Here is a 15,454-nt window from a genome sequence, read left to right on the forward strand (position 1 = left end):
CCACTGGACTGTCACCAGCGATAGCACTAACCTCACCAGGGAGCAGAGTCTAAGGGGCCGCTGGTATTCACCAGAGCCCGCCGCAAGGCGGGATGGGCTTGCTGCGGCAGGCGACCCCCAGGTCGCTACCCCTGGTTTGGTTGCTAGTGACAGCAGGCGAGGCGAGGCGAGGCAGAAGCAGTAGGCAGGAGATGGTGCTGGCAGAGGTCTGTAGGCGTAGCCGCAGGTGACAGGCTGAACACAGGAGCGGTAGTGTGACAGAGGAGCAGGAACCAGGAACGAGGCTAGGGACCAGGTAGCGGACAGGAACCAGGAACAAGAACTGGGGACCAGGTAGCGGACAGGAAAAAGGAACAAGGATTAGGGACCAGGTAGCGGACAGGAATCAGGAACAACAGGGAGCTGGGCCAAACGCTATGGGAAGCATGTAGAGGCTCCAACACCTGGAAGGGGGCAGGGCTGGAACTTATAGGGGAGTGATTGACATTCAAGCCAATTAGAAGCGCACTGCCCCTTTAAACCTGAGACAGCCGGCGCGCGCGCGCACGCCCTAGGAGGCGGGGACACGTGCGCCGGCCGACACAGCGGGTGACAGGAGCAGGGCAAGGTAAGGCGCCCCCCCGGGGCCGAACTAGTAGCAGCGCGGGGTCCCTGCACATGTACCCCGGCAGCTGCATGGAGAGGTCGCGGCGGCGGCCCGGAGCGGCGGATGCCGCCGCGGCTGTGACAGTACCCCCCCCCTTTGGCCTCCCCCTCTTTCTTGCCTGCAGATGGAGGCAAATCAGTGATGAAGTCCATCCCTATGTGGCGAGGGGATGTGGATTTGCGGATGAAACCCTTTTGTAAGTTCTCCCGGATGTAAGAGGACATGGCCTCAGTCTCGGGTACTGAGAGAGGGTACACCCGACCTTGTGGAGGAGAAGTTCCAGGAAGGAGGTCTATGGGACAATCGTACGCCCGATGAGGTGGTAAAGAGTCCGCCTCCGTGGCAGAGAAGGCATCAGGCAAGTCTTGGTATTCCACCGGTACGCTGCATAGAGGCTTGGCGGGGTCGGTTGACAACATAGAGTACTTGGGCTGAGGTGACCTCAGACACTGGTTGGAACAGTCCTGACCCCAATTAAGAATCTTCCCGGTTCTCCAGTCCAACTTAGGGGCATGTAATCGCAGCCAAGGGAGTATCAGGAGGATGGTGGAAGAAGAATGGGGCAGGACGTAGAAGGAGATCTTTTCCTGATGTGAAGTGCCCACCTGGAGGACTAGAGGTGTGGTCTGGTAGTGCACATGGTCGGTAAGAATCTCGCCCGTGACCGAGGAGATAGTCAGGGGTCTGGCTAGTTGGGTCACGGGTAGCCGCCATCTTTGGACCAATGTAGCTGCAATAAAACTGCCTGCTGACCCAGAATCGAGAAAGGCAGTAGTCTGGTGAGTTTGTCCTGAGGGTGTCTGGATGGAGACTGGCACAGACAACCTTGGAGAGGTGGCATTCACACTTAGGGAGACCTCTCCCACCGGACCTAGGTGCTGGCGTTTCCCGGACGCTTGAGGACGTTGGGGACATCTCAGCCGAAAGTGATCCGAACCACCGCAGTAGAGGCAGAGAATCAGCTCCAGACGACGAATTCTTTCATCAGGCGACAGGTGAGCCCGTTCCACCTGCATAGGAATCTCAGGAGTCGACTGGGACACCGGAACGTCAGGATTCTGTAAGACCGGCGCCAGCTGGTGATGGCGACGGGACAGGCTTAGTCGCCGTTCATGCCAGACCTCCTCCTCTCTCTCAGAAAAACGAGTATCGACCCTGGTGGCCAGTAGGATGAGTTCGTTCAGGGAGGTAGGTAGGTCTCGGGCGGAAAGCACGTTTCTCACCCGACTGGACAGGCCCTTCTTAAAGGTGGCTATTAAAGCGGCCTCATTCCAGTCTAATTCTGCCGCCAGGGTGCAGAACTGGATGGCGTAGTAACCAACAGAGCTCCCTTGAGAGAGGTTGAGGAGAGCAGTCTCAGCTGAAGAGGCACGGGCAGGTTCCTCAAAGACGGAGCGAAACTCGGCCAGGAAGGTTCGAAGATTGGCAGCAGCAGGGTCATCTCGGTCCCACAGCGGCGTGGCCCAAGCCAGAGCTCTACCCTCCAATAGGCTGATGATGAAAGCCACTTTAGAGCGCTCGGTGGAAAACTGACTACTTAAGAGTTCAATATGCATGGTGCATTGAGTCAGAAATCCTCTGCACAACTTGGAGTCACCAGCGTATTTGCTTGGGAGAGCCAGTCGAAGTGTTAAAGAAGCAGCAGGAGGTGGTGTGCGCTGGGCTGTAGTATGCTGCTGTAAGGTGGCAGTGAGTTGCTGGATCTGCTGTGACTGTTGCTGGATTTGTTGCGCCTGTTGGGCAACCACTCGGGCTACGTCACGGATATCAGGCACCTCGCCGGGATCCATGGTTGGAGCCTACTGTAACGCCTGGAGTAGTGGATCCACTGGATCGTCACCAGCGATAGCACTAACCTCACCAGGGAGCGGAGTCTAAGGGGCCGCTGGTTTTCACCAGAGCCCGCCGCAAGGCGGGATGGGCTTGCTGCGGCAGGCGACCCCCAGGTCGCTACCCCTGGTTTGGTTGCTAGTGACAGCAGGCGAGGCGAGGCAGGAGCAGTAGGCAGGAGATGGTGCTGGCAGAGGTCTGTAGGCATAGCTGCAGGTGACAGGCTGAACACAGGAGAGGTAGTGTGACAGAGGAGCAGGAACCAGGAACAAGAACTGGGGACCAGGTAGCGGACAGGAAACAGGAACAAGGACTAGGGACCAGGTAGCGGACAGGAATCAGGAACAACAGGGAGCTGGGCCAAACGCTATGGGAAGCATGTAGAGGCTCCAACACCTGGAAGGGGGCAGGGCTGGAACTTATAGGGGAGTGATTGACATTCAAGCCAATTAGGAGCGCACTGCCCCTTTAAATCTGAGACAGCCGGCGCGCGCGCGCCCTAGGAGGCGGGGACACGCGCGCCGACAGGAGCGGGGCGAGGTAAGGCGCCCCCCGGGGCCGAACTAGTAGCAGCGCCGGGTCCCTGCACATGGACCCCGGCAGCTGCATGGAGAGGTCGCGGCGGCGGCCCGGAGCACGGGACACCGCCGCGGCCGTGAGAGAGCTGTATTTGTGAACACTACCTGGTTAACCACAGCAATCCCTATGGTCTACCAGATGGCTGCAAACCACACGCCACAGGCTTGAAAGCCACATGTGGCTTTTGAGTTACAAGTTGGATACCTTGCGGTCCTCAGGAGTCATGAAAAACATAGATACAGCCATACCCATAGTTTCCCTAACTGTATAGGGCCACCGGTATTGAAATGATGAGACTCGAGTATGCCCAAGTGCACTCATCTGTACTTACCGAAAAAAACCTATACAGACATCTTCAGGAGTCCTAACTTTTTATGAAGTTACACTGCAGAGTAAGTGGCAAAATGGCTGCATAAATCCAGCTCCTGGCCAGCTCCACTATATACTGTGCTCTCCAATTGACGCTTAGTGGCGCTTTAATAACCTAGTGATATATGGCCTATTCTTTGACTTCCTTTCAATGATGATTATAAAAAAAGATAATAAGGCTTTTTCTTCCTTAACCGATGCAGAACTGGTAATTGAATTTCTGATGTTAAATTCTCATTTCCTATAATGCTCTGGTATTAGCTGTAATGCTCTAATTCAGAGTAAGTGAAATGGAAACATGTTTTTTTTTTTCTTGGTTTGGGATGCTCATGGATTACTCGAATACAATTCTGGATAATCCTTTTGCAGCTACTGTACTGGGAAATTAAATATTATTTCGGCAAAGTAATGCAAGATATCGTAGTACTATAGGGGGAGAACAAATAAAAATAATGGCTTGCTATTCGCAGACATTGCTAATTCCTCTTTGCTCAAAGGAATTCAACCATAAACCAGAACTGTCCGTCTCTCTCGATGTGGTAGGTGGCGAGGTAGATAAGTTCCAGAAATCGCACTGAAAATGTAAATATTGTATTTTTATGTATCCAAGCGTTTCCATAGCGAGGGACGCTTTGCCATTTTAAGTATGTATTAGCAAGTAAAATACCGTTCTAAAAATAATATTATTCCGAGACTCCAGGACACGTTCAGAAAAAGTACATAGAAGATGTTTAAAAGTCAACATCTTACTCCTAGCTGAATGGCTTTTAACCTTTTTTGATATGTAATTATTAGGGATGCAATATAGAAGGAAAATATAACCATTCACCTTCTTTCCCAAATGTGGTTTTACTCTAGCAAGTTCTTTAGCTTTGTTGTTATTTGGCAGAGAAACAGGACTATTTATTTTTGATAAAGGGGCAACTACCAACTGGGGGGTAACTATATCTACTAAGAACAACTCTATACCTGGGGGAATTATACCTACTAGGTGCAAATGTATACATATTAGGGGCAGTTCTACTTACTGGGAGCCAACTCTACCTACTAAGAACTACTCTATACCTTCTGGGGAAGGGGGGGAGGCTATACTAACTAGGTATCTACCTAATATAACTATTAGAGGGTGACAATACCTGCCAGAGGAATTCAAAATCTACTAGGAGGCCACTGTAATTACAAGGGGGTAACTAAGCCTACGGGGGGCAACTCTATGCCTACTAGATGAAGCTGTAACTACTAGGAGGAGGGCAACTAAATTCACTACGAATAACACTATTGTACTAGGGACAAATCTATAAGTAGTTGGGGTAGCTCTAACTACTGGGGACTGATTATAACTACTTGGGCCAACTCTATGCCTAATAGGGGCAGCTCTACCTACTAGGGGGCAACTATATCTACTGGGGAAACTACTGTATATACCTTCTAGACGCAGCTGTACCTACTGGGTGGAAGACTATACCTACTGGGGTAATGCTATACCTACAAGGGGCAGCTGTACTTACTGGTGGACAACCATATCTACTAGGGAGTAACCATATCAACAAAACACAGCAATCACTGATCTCAGGGAGATCAGTGAAAAAAATCCAATGAAGTACTCACTCAAGAGTCTCCATTGATATATTGCCCCCTATATACTTAAATATGCAAAAAAGGGGTCCGTAGAGCCTCAGTTGCGAGTATTAAAAAACAGAAATAGGCAGATATCCCTCCAAGGAAGGAAAACCTGTTGCTAAGGGGTGTCTCCCAGTGGGGAGATCACCCCACCCCCGATATGTAGCCCCTTAAGTCCCACTTGGTTGAGAGTATTGGGGCACAAATAGGGAAATAACAGGGTGGCCCCTTTTGCGTCAAGGTCTAACTCAGTTGTGAGTATTGCAACATAACAAGAGACATACCAAAGCCAGGCGTCCAGCCACAGACAGCTGTTTCGGGGTATTGCCCCTCATCAGTGTTGAACAGGATTCTGGCTAACGGGGCAATGAAAAATTGACGCAAAAGGGGACGCCCTTTCGTCACACCTAATGACACATTCGCTTTAAAAGCATCACATGTAGCTTTAATATGACAAACCTGCAGGGCCAGAGGTAAAAGATGAAGAGACATTTAGGGACAACTGTTGTAAGATGCCATTGGCTACTATATCTCACCTGTCTATATCTTTGTATTCCCGATTAAGTTCCTCCATCTTGGACTGGTATAAGGAAACAAGCTGCTGGTATTCGGCTAAAATTGAAGTTTTCAGCTCAGGATATGGACAATATAGCTCCATGAGAACTGCAGGCACTTCACCGAACTGACATGTTATTTCTTCAGAATCAAGACAATCCTGTAGGAAAATCGTTCTGCAGCTGAAACTATTATTTTCTCGACCCATAATTATTTTAGCCAACAATGACCAATTACTTACCTGAATGTCAAACTCCAAAAGTTCACTCTCTATGGCCCGCCGCTCTTTAACAAGTCTCTCAATTAATGCTTCCTGTTGACACTTAACAGATTCGACCTGAGAATATACATTGTATTTCATAGAAGGAACCAATGACATTTGGAACTATGTAATCAATAATAATTATAGAAAAGTAAAATACATGGAAAATATGGTAACCATCATGCTCAGGTGTCAGTGGTCAAATACCACCGTTATTACTACTCCTGACATAAAGCACTATACATGCGAAGGGCGAGAGAGCAGCCATATTTATTCAGTTCTCGACAGATAGCAAATAGAGTTTATATTTTCTGCAATATAATATATAGGGCAATATAATTTAGGTTTATTCCAACAATTGAATTTGTTCATTATAAGCCAGTATATCAGCGTACGCATGCAGAGACTCAGCACTATGATCAGAGCCATTTATTTGCTGAGATACAACACCGCATTTTGTACTGTCAAGTTTCTCCAGAGATCGAGCAGGATTTTTAGAGTTACTAAAGGAGCTCACAGTAAAAACATGGAAGGATTTCACCTGCTAAGCTTTAATTTTATATGAACTTATATGAACTTAATTTATAACATCTTATATTCTCTCATAGTAAACACCTGCTTCTTTTTGTTTGAAGATGGAATTTTATTTTAAAGAACATCTGATACTATTTTATGTGTTGTATTCTCTTGGAAGTATTCTATTAAATAAAGTCCCTTGAAGAGGCTATCCAACTTTATAAAACTAATAGCCTAGCCTTGGGACGCACCATGAATATTAGATCAGTGGCAGTCTGACTCCTGGCACCCCCACTGTTGTGCTGTTTAAAGGGGCCGTGAAGTCCACAGGAGCCCAGCAGCCTCTTCGTTCTTTACCATTGCTCATACCTGGATCCTCATACTCTTAGTGGTAGAGGATGCAGAGGCTTTGTCCCATTCAAGTAAATAGGTCATTGTGATTCAACTCCTTCAAGCAGCAGATTTGTGGTGGTGCTGCGAGTCATACCCCTGCTGATGTCATTTTAATTGATTGACTGATTATAATATTGGTGTTGCACACCAGTCTTGGTGGGGTGGTGCTCAGGGGTAGGGTTGATGTCCATTAATATGAACTCCCAGACCCCAACTGATTAAAACTTATGACATGCTTCTATCCGAATGTGGTTGGATTGCTAAAAAAGAAGAGCAACAAGATGGCTGGAAATAATCACAGAGAAGCTTAAAGGGGTTATCTGGTTACCGAACATTATGTCTTTCAAAGTATTAATATGTGTCAAATATGCAAGTCCTATAATGTTTTTATCTTAGTTGCGTCATTTTGCAAATGTCAATAAAGTGTCTTCTACCAGAAGTCACCTAAAGTGAGCCAGCTCCGGTCCTTTTTGTCTCCCCCTTACTAACTGCAACCTTCCCTCCTGAGAAGAGGATCAGGTGACTACTACCTCTTGCTAGGAGCCTGATTTGCAGTGGCGTCTGTTTAAAAGCCAGGCCCCTTGCCTAAGTCATCAAGGTAAGCCAGACCCCTTCTCTACGTCATCTAGGAAAGCCTGACTCTTTATATGCGTCTTCGAGAAAAGCCAGGCCTTTATCTACATCATTGAGGAAAGCCAGTTCCCTTACCTAAGTCATCTAGGAAAGCCAGGCCCCCTTACCTTCGTCATTGAGAAAAGCCAGGCCCCTTAACTTCATCATCCAGAAAAACCAGGCCCCACCTCACCATCATTTAGAAAATCCAGGTCCCCCATCTCACCTTCATCATCTAGAAAATTCAGCCCCCATATCCCCCCCCCACCTAAATCATCCAGAAAAGCCAGGGCCCCTTACCTTCATCATCCAGAAAAGCCAGGCACCTTATCTACATCATCCAGAAAAGCCAGGCCCCTTACCTTTATCATCCAGAAAATCCAGGCCCCACCTCACCTTCATCATCAAGAAAATCCAGGCTCCCCATTACCTACATCACCCAGAAAAGCCAGGCACCTTACCTACATCATCCAGAAAAGCCAGGGCCCCTTACCCACATCATCCAGAAAAGCCAGGCACCTTATCTACATGATCCAGAAAAGCAAGGCCCCCTTACCTACATCATCAAGAAAAGCCAGGCACCTTACCTACGTCATCGAGAAAAGCCAGTCCCCTTACTTATGTCATCTAGGAAAGCCAGACCCCTTATCTACGTCATCGAGAAAAGTCAGGCCCCTGACTTACATTATCTAGGAAAGCCAGGCCCCCTTACCTACACCATCATGAAAAGCCAGGCCCCTTTACCTACATCATGCAGAAAAGCCACACACCTTAACTACATGACTGAGGCAAGCCAGACCCCTAGTATTGGTTATGCAGGGAATGGATGCTCCAATGACTGCCAAGAGATGTACGTTCTATGCGGTGTAGATGAAGAAACGGAGCAGTCAGAATGGAGCACCCACACAGCAGTCACAAAACTGGGGGACATGAAACATTCAAGGAGGAAACAGTAAGGGGGATTAACGTGATGTCATTTTTTTCCTCACATACTCGCCAGGTAACCTCTATTGTGATTAAATACTACTCATACAGTATACATGATCTGAAATTAAGATGATAACATAATACATAAAAATAATAATAGAATAAAACATTCAAAATCTATGAGAAAATAAAAAGACGCCTCAGGAGCACTAGACATCTCGCTCATCACGGCTGATCAGGCTATAACACTTTTTTGAAGGAGACCATCTAATAGTAATTTTTATACTTTTGCTATATTTCTCTATCAATTCAATTTGCTCAGCTCAATAACTATGCAAGGCAATAAGAGAAAATGACAGGCGTGTATCTGATGGAATGGCTAAAACACTAACCTGCTTCATAATATTCATTGGATCAAAGTCATTTTCCATTTGGGACTTGAGGAAAGAGTGATGTTGTAGTTGACAAATCCTGTGTTTTAAATCGTCCCTCAGCTGCCAGATGGGATGTATCGTGCATGCTTTATACTCATCTCGCTCCTCCGATAATTGCTGTTCTGCTTCCAAACAGAAAGTTTTATCACTTAATGGCAAGTGAAAAATTAAGCCCTTGACTGCCAGCGGGAACACCAGTGCGGGGAAGAGCGCAGCTTAGAGGCTCCTCTGGGACAGTCGAGGTTAAGCAAGTTAACTTCTTCAATCCTTTCTATCTGTCTATACAGATTCCCGTACTTTTTAGTGTAGGTTTTTGCTTTTCTTATCAGATACTTTCAACACGTTTAGCATACTTTTCATATTGGAATAAAAGAAAACATTTATGACTTTCAAGTAAATAAAAAACTATGGGTGCAGAAATTTTAGGCTATGTTCACACAATGTATAACTTCATAAAAGTTCGGCCGTTGTTGCCAGTTGCAACAACGGCCGTGATTAATACAAAAAATAAACGTTAAGTTGCCGTCTATAGAATCCTGGCCGTAGCATATACACATAGTATACGCACTGGCCGGGATCTTTAGCGGCGCCGCAAAAAACTGACATGTCAGTTTTCTGCAGCCGCTATTCATTGAATAGTGGCCGCAGAGAACCTGTCAGTGCACACAATGAAGGGTGTGGCTCCGGACACATGCTCCATTGTGTGCTGTGGGAAGTTCTGATGCGGGCGCACACTGATGCTAAAAGATCATCCACACGGTACTGCAGTACTGGCCGGGATGATGTTATCTGTCACTGGCCGCTACGTGACCCGGCCGGGTCACAGAACGGCGGGTGTCATACAATGTGTGAACATAGCCTTAAAGTGTAGCTTTATTTATAGGGGGGGGGGGGGAATCAATAATACTACTCAAAATAACTTTAAAACTAGAATACCTTTATATGGAAAAATGTTTTTTTGTTGTTTTTTTTTTTACTTTTCTGATACTAGACCCCCAAACCTTGCACTGTTCACACATTCAGAAATTACTGATGAAATTGGTACGGCAGAGAGGAGACAGATTTTCAGTTTTGCTGAGAGATCAGGTTACAGTTGCCCATGAAGAGGCGAGGGGGAGCTGTGTCCCGCTGTAGCCAGACACACATGTGTGTGTGTTATTGTGTATGTCTATATTAGTTCACTATTTTAGCATTCTCCTGTTCCTTCCCTCTATATAGACTTTTATGGGCTGACACTATTAGACAATTGTTAGGTCAAGGAGACACGTTACCTTTTATATATCTGTCTGTGCTTCCAGCATGTAGAAAAATGCTTTTATTCTACAGTGCACCAGGCTGTAACACCTCTTTACAAGGAAGGTAAGGAGGTACTCTAGCTTTCTGCAGATCAGGTGCTTGGAAAAGCCTAATTTGACTATTTGTTCCAGTCACTAAAAACAATTCTCTACATCCTGGAAGCACAGCTGGATTTATGAATAGTACCATGTGTCTCCTTGTCCTAACAGCTATCTAACAGTGCCAGCAGTTTGGAATGTGAATTACAGCCGACAGATTCACTTTAAACACCCCATGTAAAATATTGAAAAAAACAAAGTGCTTGGCTATATATAAACTCATGTGTCTGATATAGAAAAGCACAAGACACCAAAATAACAAATTCTACACATTGGAAACAATACCGGGACATGACAGATGGCGTCTAGGTTCATTATAAAACAAAGGACAAAATCAGGCTAAACTGTAATAACTATGAATGGTGGCTTTGGGTCCTATCACACGGATCGATTTTTAACGATTATTGACTAACGATAAACGATCACAAACGAGATTGTTTATCGTTAACCTGAAATTGCTCAACATGTTCACACAGAACGATGGTCGTTAGTTACGATCGTTACTACTATCGTTATTGCGATCGTTACTATGACCGTTTATTCCTTCTGATCCCAGCAAAACAATTAACAATGTGCAATTACACTGAACGATTAGTGAAAAAATGCGGAACTTGAGCGAACGAACGTGGAATTACAGCGAACGATTAACGATAATTTTAGGTTCAGATCGAAATCAACGATCAACGACATGCGAACGATCTTTCCATCGTTGCCTGCAATTACACAGAACGATTATCATTTAAATTTGAACGATATAACGATTTTTCGCACAATAATTGTCCCGTGTAATAGGGCCCTTTGTCTAAAAGACCACCAGCTTTATTGTCTGTCCCTTATCTGCAATGGCAAATACAAGTGAGCTGGAAAGAGTCTGAATAAAGAGCAATTTCTCTGTAGTACCATATATCAACGTTTCTCACCTTCACTTGTGCTACTGATATATGGAAAGTTGATTATATTCAAAGAGCACAAAGAGTTGAATCAGATTAGATAGAAAACTGGTCTGCATTTTTTTTTCAAGAAACAGTAATATCATTTCCCATGGGTCAAGTTCGGTCCTGCGGCTTGGCCTTGACTATTAGAAAAGAGCTGAGCTGCAATATCAATCACAAACCATGGCCATGGGTGGCGCTATTCTGGGAACCAGCAGTCCTTTTTCCATAATCTCTTAACACACTTAATCTTAAATCGTACTTCTGTATTTAGAAATACAAGGTACCATGTCACTTTTGTCATTGATTTCATTATACATAGTACAGACAGTCACTGTGAGCTGACATGCCTGGGGAATTCATAGTACCAGACACCATGAAGAAGCACAGATGAGTGTCATCGAATGAAGAAATTCTTGTTTACAATGAGATGTCTAGTTTTGCTTCAATGGGTCAGACATTGACTTACAGGCTAACTACCTATAGGTGGCACTAGATAGTTTTCTTCCTATTATAAGGCTAATTTGAAATCAGACACTGAAATCCAATGGCTGCCTCTGTATTCTGATGGGAACCCCATTCTTGAGATCGCTGGGGGCAGTCAGACCTCCCAAAATCATAAATTTATCCCTAATCCTGCCTGGTGGTGCAGCCCTTTAATAAACGGTTTTATTCAACTAAAATTTACCCCATTTAACGTGATTTCATTTCAACACATTTTGCTTGTTGCATGAGTTAAAGGGGTAGTTCACCCAAAAAACTTTTTGTTCCAAATCCTCTGGTGCCAGAAAGATCCAGAGATTTTTAATTTACGTCTATTGAAAAATCTTAAGCCTTCCAGTACTTATCAGCTGCTTTACGTCCTGCAGGAAGTGGTGTATTCCTTTTATTCTGACACAGTGCTCTCTGCTGCCACCTCTGTCCATGTCAGGAACTGCCCAGGGCAGCAGTAAATCCCCATAGAAAACCTCTCCTGCTCTCCAGACTGGAAAGAATATAATAGTATACTAGTATACTGCTACGGTTATAACCTGTAAGTCATCTTGAAATTCTTAATATTTTCAAGACGTTGTCCCCTTGATGAGAATCTAACATGCATGGAGAGGAAATTTAAGGCTACACAGTCAAAGAATACATTGCTAGTAATAGCTTGATCGGCATTCATGATTCCGGCGTGCTGTCACCTGCCGTGTGTTAACAAGGTGTTTCCTCCTTCCCTTTGGTCCATGTTTTATTAATGCGGCTGCTCCGTTCTCCCGTGTTACACTGTCAATTTGTTCTGCTGATGTCATTCCAAAGTCTCCCTCCTCTGCTCCTTGGATGTTTCCCTTCTTCTTCTTCTCAATGTTTGTCAGATATTATTTACTGCTGATCCCCTCATTTGCATGGTGAGGAGTAGCTCATGTATACGTCTACTCTGTTCTGTTGTTGGGAAGTTGATTCTGAACAATGTGAAGCGGCAGATGGGATGTGGACGGAATGTATGTTTATGGAGCGGACGTTTTTTGTAAAATACTTTCTCTTTGGGGGTTTAACCTACAAAATGGCACGTATACCAATAAATACATATGGGAATTTTATATTTTTTGTACCTTAAAGAAGCTAAGGTTTTTTTTTTCACAGCTGTATTCTAAGAGCCATAGGTTGTTTTTGTTTTTACATTTTTCTGCCTTAGGCTATGTTCACACAATGTCTTTTCTGCTTTAAAATGACGTCCGTTACTTTAAGTCTAAAATAACGGACGTCATTTAGCAGCCTGGCTAGGCCTGGTGTTTGTACATTATTCTAGTTTGGGTTACTAATTGGCCTTTGGATGCGGCTTAATTGAAAAGTCCATTGAATTTAATAGTAAAAACGGAGAAAGAACGGTGACAAAAGAAAAACTGTGTGTGAACAACTAATAAAAAAAGTCCGCTGTTTGCAAAAAACATCCGAAAATCAAAATGTTAAATATTTTGACGTCCGGAGTAAAAATGGCCGTTATTCAATGCATTGTGTGAATTGGACGTCCGTCTTCCCATTGACTTCAATGCATTGCCATTGAAGTCAGTTAAATCGTGGCAAAAACTGACGTTTTTTAAATATCAAAATCGGGCGCCTTTTCTTTACTTTTGAAATTGTGTCAGCATAACCTTAGCTTGTCTTTTGCAGACTTATTTTCATTTATTTATTTTTTATCGCTTTGTTCGATTTTTTCAACATTTTTTTAAGCTTATATTTACATAGGGGACTGTACCATGTGACTGACAGATCACTATTATAACCTGTATTATAACCATTTCTATTATAATACATTGCTAACCTTCTTCTGGCACATCCTAATAGTTGTACCAAGATGGCAGACCTGGGGGCTATTGTTAAAGAGGTACTCCGGAGAACAAAAAAAAAGTTTTAAATCCACTGGTGGCAGAAAGTTATACAGATAAAAAAATGTAAATCTTTCAGTACTTTTTAGCTGCTGTATGTCCTGCAGGAAGTGGTGTATTCTTTCTAGTTTGACATGATGCTCCTTGCTGCCACCTCTGTCCATGTCAGGAACTGCATAGAGCAGGAGATGTTTTCAGAGAGCAGTATGTCAGACTGGAAAAAATACACCACTTCCTGCAGGACATACAGAAGATGATAAGTACAGGAAGGCTTGAGTTTATTAAATATAAGCAATTTACAAATTTTACAACTCTGTATAACTTTCTGACACTTAATAATTAAAAAAAAAAAAAAATTCTCCAGAGTAACCCTTTAAGTTCTCAGCTGCCACATAAATTGCAGGAGCAACTGAATGACCATCTCTCTGTTTAACCTGTTAAAATCTGTGGCATTCATGGGTCAAGATGGCTGGGACTGGAGTTATTTTGAATCCTGGCGGTTAAAGCAGAGTGTAGGCTGTAATATACAACTGAGGCCAGGTACAGACACAGCTCCTCAGCCCGTGCTATCATAGCTGCAGATTGTGCAAACCCTTGCTGGTATATATACAGTACATGTAGCTAAGGGGTTAAAGTAAATCAAGAAAGCCAATATGCAAATCGATTATTAAGAAAGCAATAAACTGCAGCATGTTCACAGATGAGAACAAGGTCAATGATTTTGGAGGGGCACATGACGCCCATCTATTATTATGTGTAGCACTAGAGAAGTATCCCTATAAAGGGGTAAAAACCTTAAAAACCAATGGCTGTCAGCAGATTAATTTGAATGCTGCATTTATTTATGTCAAAAGTGGCTGTACATAGCTAAATACAGAGTGTCCATAGCTTTAAAGGGATACTCCAGCGGAAATCTTTTCCTTTCAAATCGACTGATTTCAGAAAGTAATATAGATTTGTAATTTACTTACTGTTTAAAGATCCCAAGTATTCCCATACTTATCAGCTGCTGTATGTCCTGCTGGAAATGTTGTTTTATTTTCAGTCTGACACACTGCTCTCTGCTGACATCTCTGGCCGAGACAGGAACTGTCCAGAGCAGGAGAGGTTTTCTATGGAATTTACTACTGCTCTGGACAGTTCAGGTGGCAGCAGAGAGCACTGTGTCAGACTGGGAAGAATACAACACTTCCTGCAGGACATACAGCAGCTGATAAGTACTGGAAAAAAACAGGAGATTTTTCTATAGAAGTAAATTACAAATCTATATAACTTTCTGAAACCAGTTGATTTGAAAGAAAAAGATTTTCGCTGGATAACCCCTTTAACACACATTTATATACTACGGCCGATATCAATATGTTTGAGGAGCATGAAAGGAATGTGAAATACCCAGACAGACATAATATAACATACAAGCTTGATCAGACCTGGAGCTATGAGCCAGCTCTGCATAACAACAACGGTAAGTATTCATGTGTTTCACTATTCCCGTCACCTGACTACTATTGATATACTATATAAGCAGTCACAAAGAATGCATTGCCACAGTTTACATTCCTTGCTCACATAGTAAATCTAGTATAAAGCTTTTCTATAAGATACATCACACTGTAAGATCCCTTACAGCATCTTCCATTCCTCTTCTTACTGATTCTAACCTTCTCTTCTATCTGGCAGTAACATTACAATCGCAGCTTCCCTGCCAGGCGCTTCCCTGTCACTTGTAACTCCCACTCCCTCTACACAGAACAGTTTGTGTATTGTGCGCCGTTCCCACAGCTTCATCAGATCTTCTTTCACATTTTATATTAGACATCTTGCTGGTGTACCACATGGGCGTTGTGTAATAGCGGGTCATTCACAAATCTGTTTATCCCTATTTACCCCTTTTATCTCATTGGTTTTATTTTCCATACATTTATGTTTTGATTCAGAAAGTTAAAGGGGTAGTCCACAGAAGAAGATTGTTTTCAAATTAACTGGTGGCAGTACTTATCAGCTGCTGTATGCCCCGCA

The 15,454-nt window shown here is 44.0% G+C and overlaps 1 protein-coding gene across 7 annotated transcripts in view; it reads right to left on the reverse strand.

The window, feature by feature from the left end:
* CCDC148 (coiled-coil domain containing 148) overlaps window positions 1-15,454 on the reverse strand; it is a 179,904-nt gene that overhangs the window by 91,788 nt on the left and 72,662 nt on the right. For 6 of the 7 annotated variants that reach the window (XM_069985104.1, XM_069985103.1, XM_069985101.1 and 3 more), the window contains 3 exons: window positions 8,702-8,868; window positions 5,841-5,936; window positions 5,581-5,759 (listed from right to left, as the gene is read on the reverse strand). In XM_069985104.1, coding sequence (XP_069841205.1) covers window positions 5,581-5,759; window positions 5,841-5,936; window positions 8,702-8,868 — 442 coding nt within the window. The remainder of the gene's footprint in view (window positions 1-5,580; window positions 5,760-5,840; window positions 5,937-8,701; window positions 8,869-15,454) is intronic. The other variant, XM_069985102.1, reaches the window with a different exon arrangement.

This window comes from Dendropsophus ebraccatus, chromosome 9 (genome assembly GCF_027789765.1).
Source record: "Dendropsophus ebraccatus isolate aDenEbr1 chromosome 9, aDenEbr1.pat, whole genome shotgun sequence".
In the NCBI taxonomy this organism is placed as follows: Eukaryota; Metazoa; Chordata; class Amphibia; order Anura; family Hylidae; genus Dendropsophus; species Dendropsophus ebraccatus.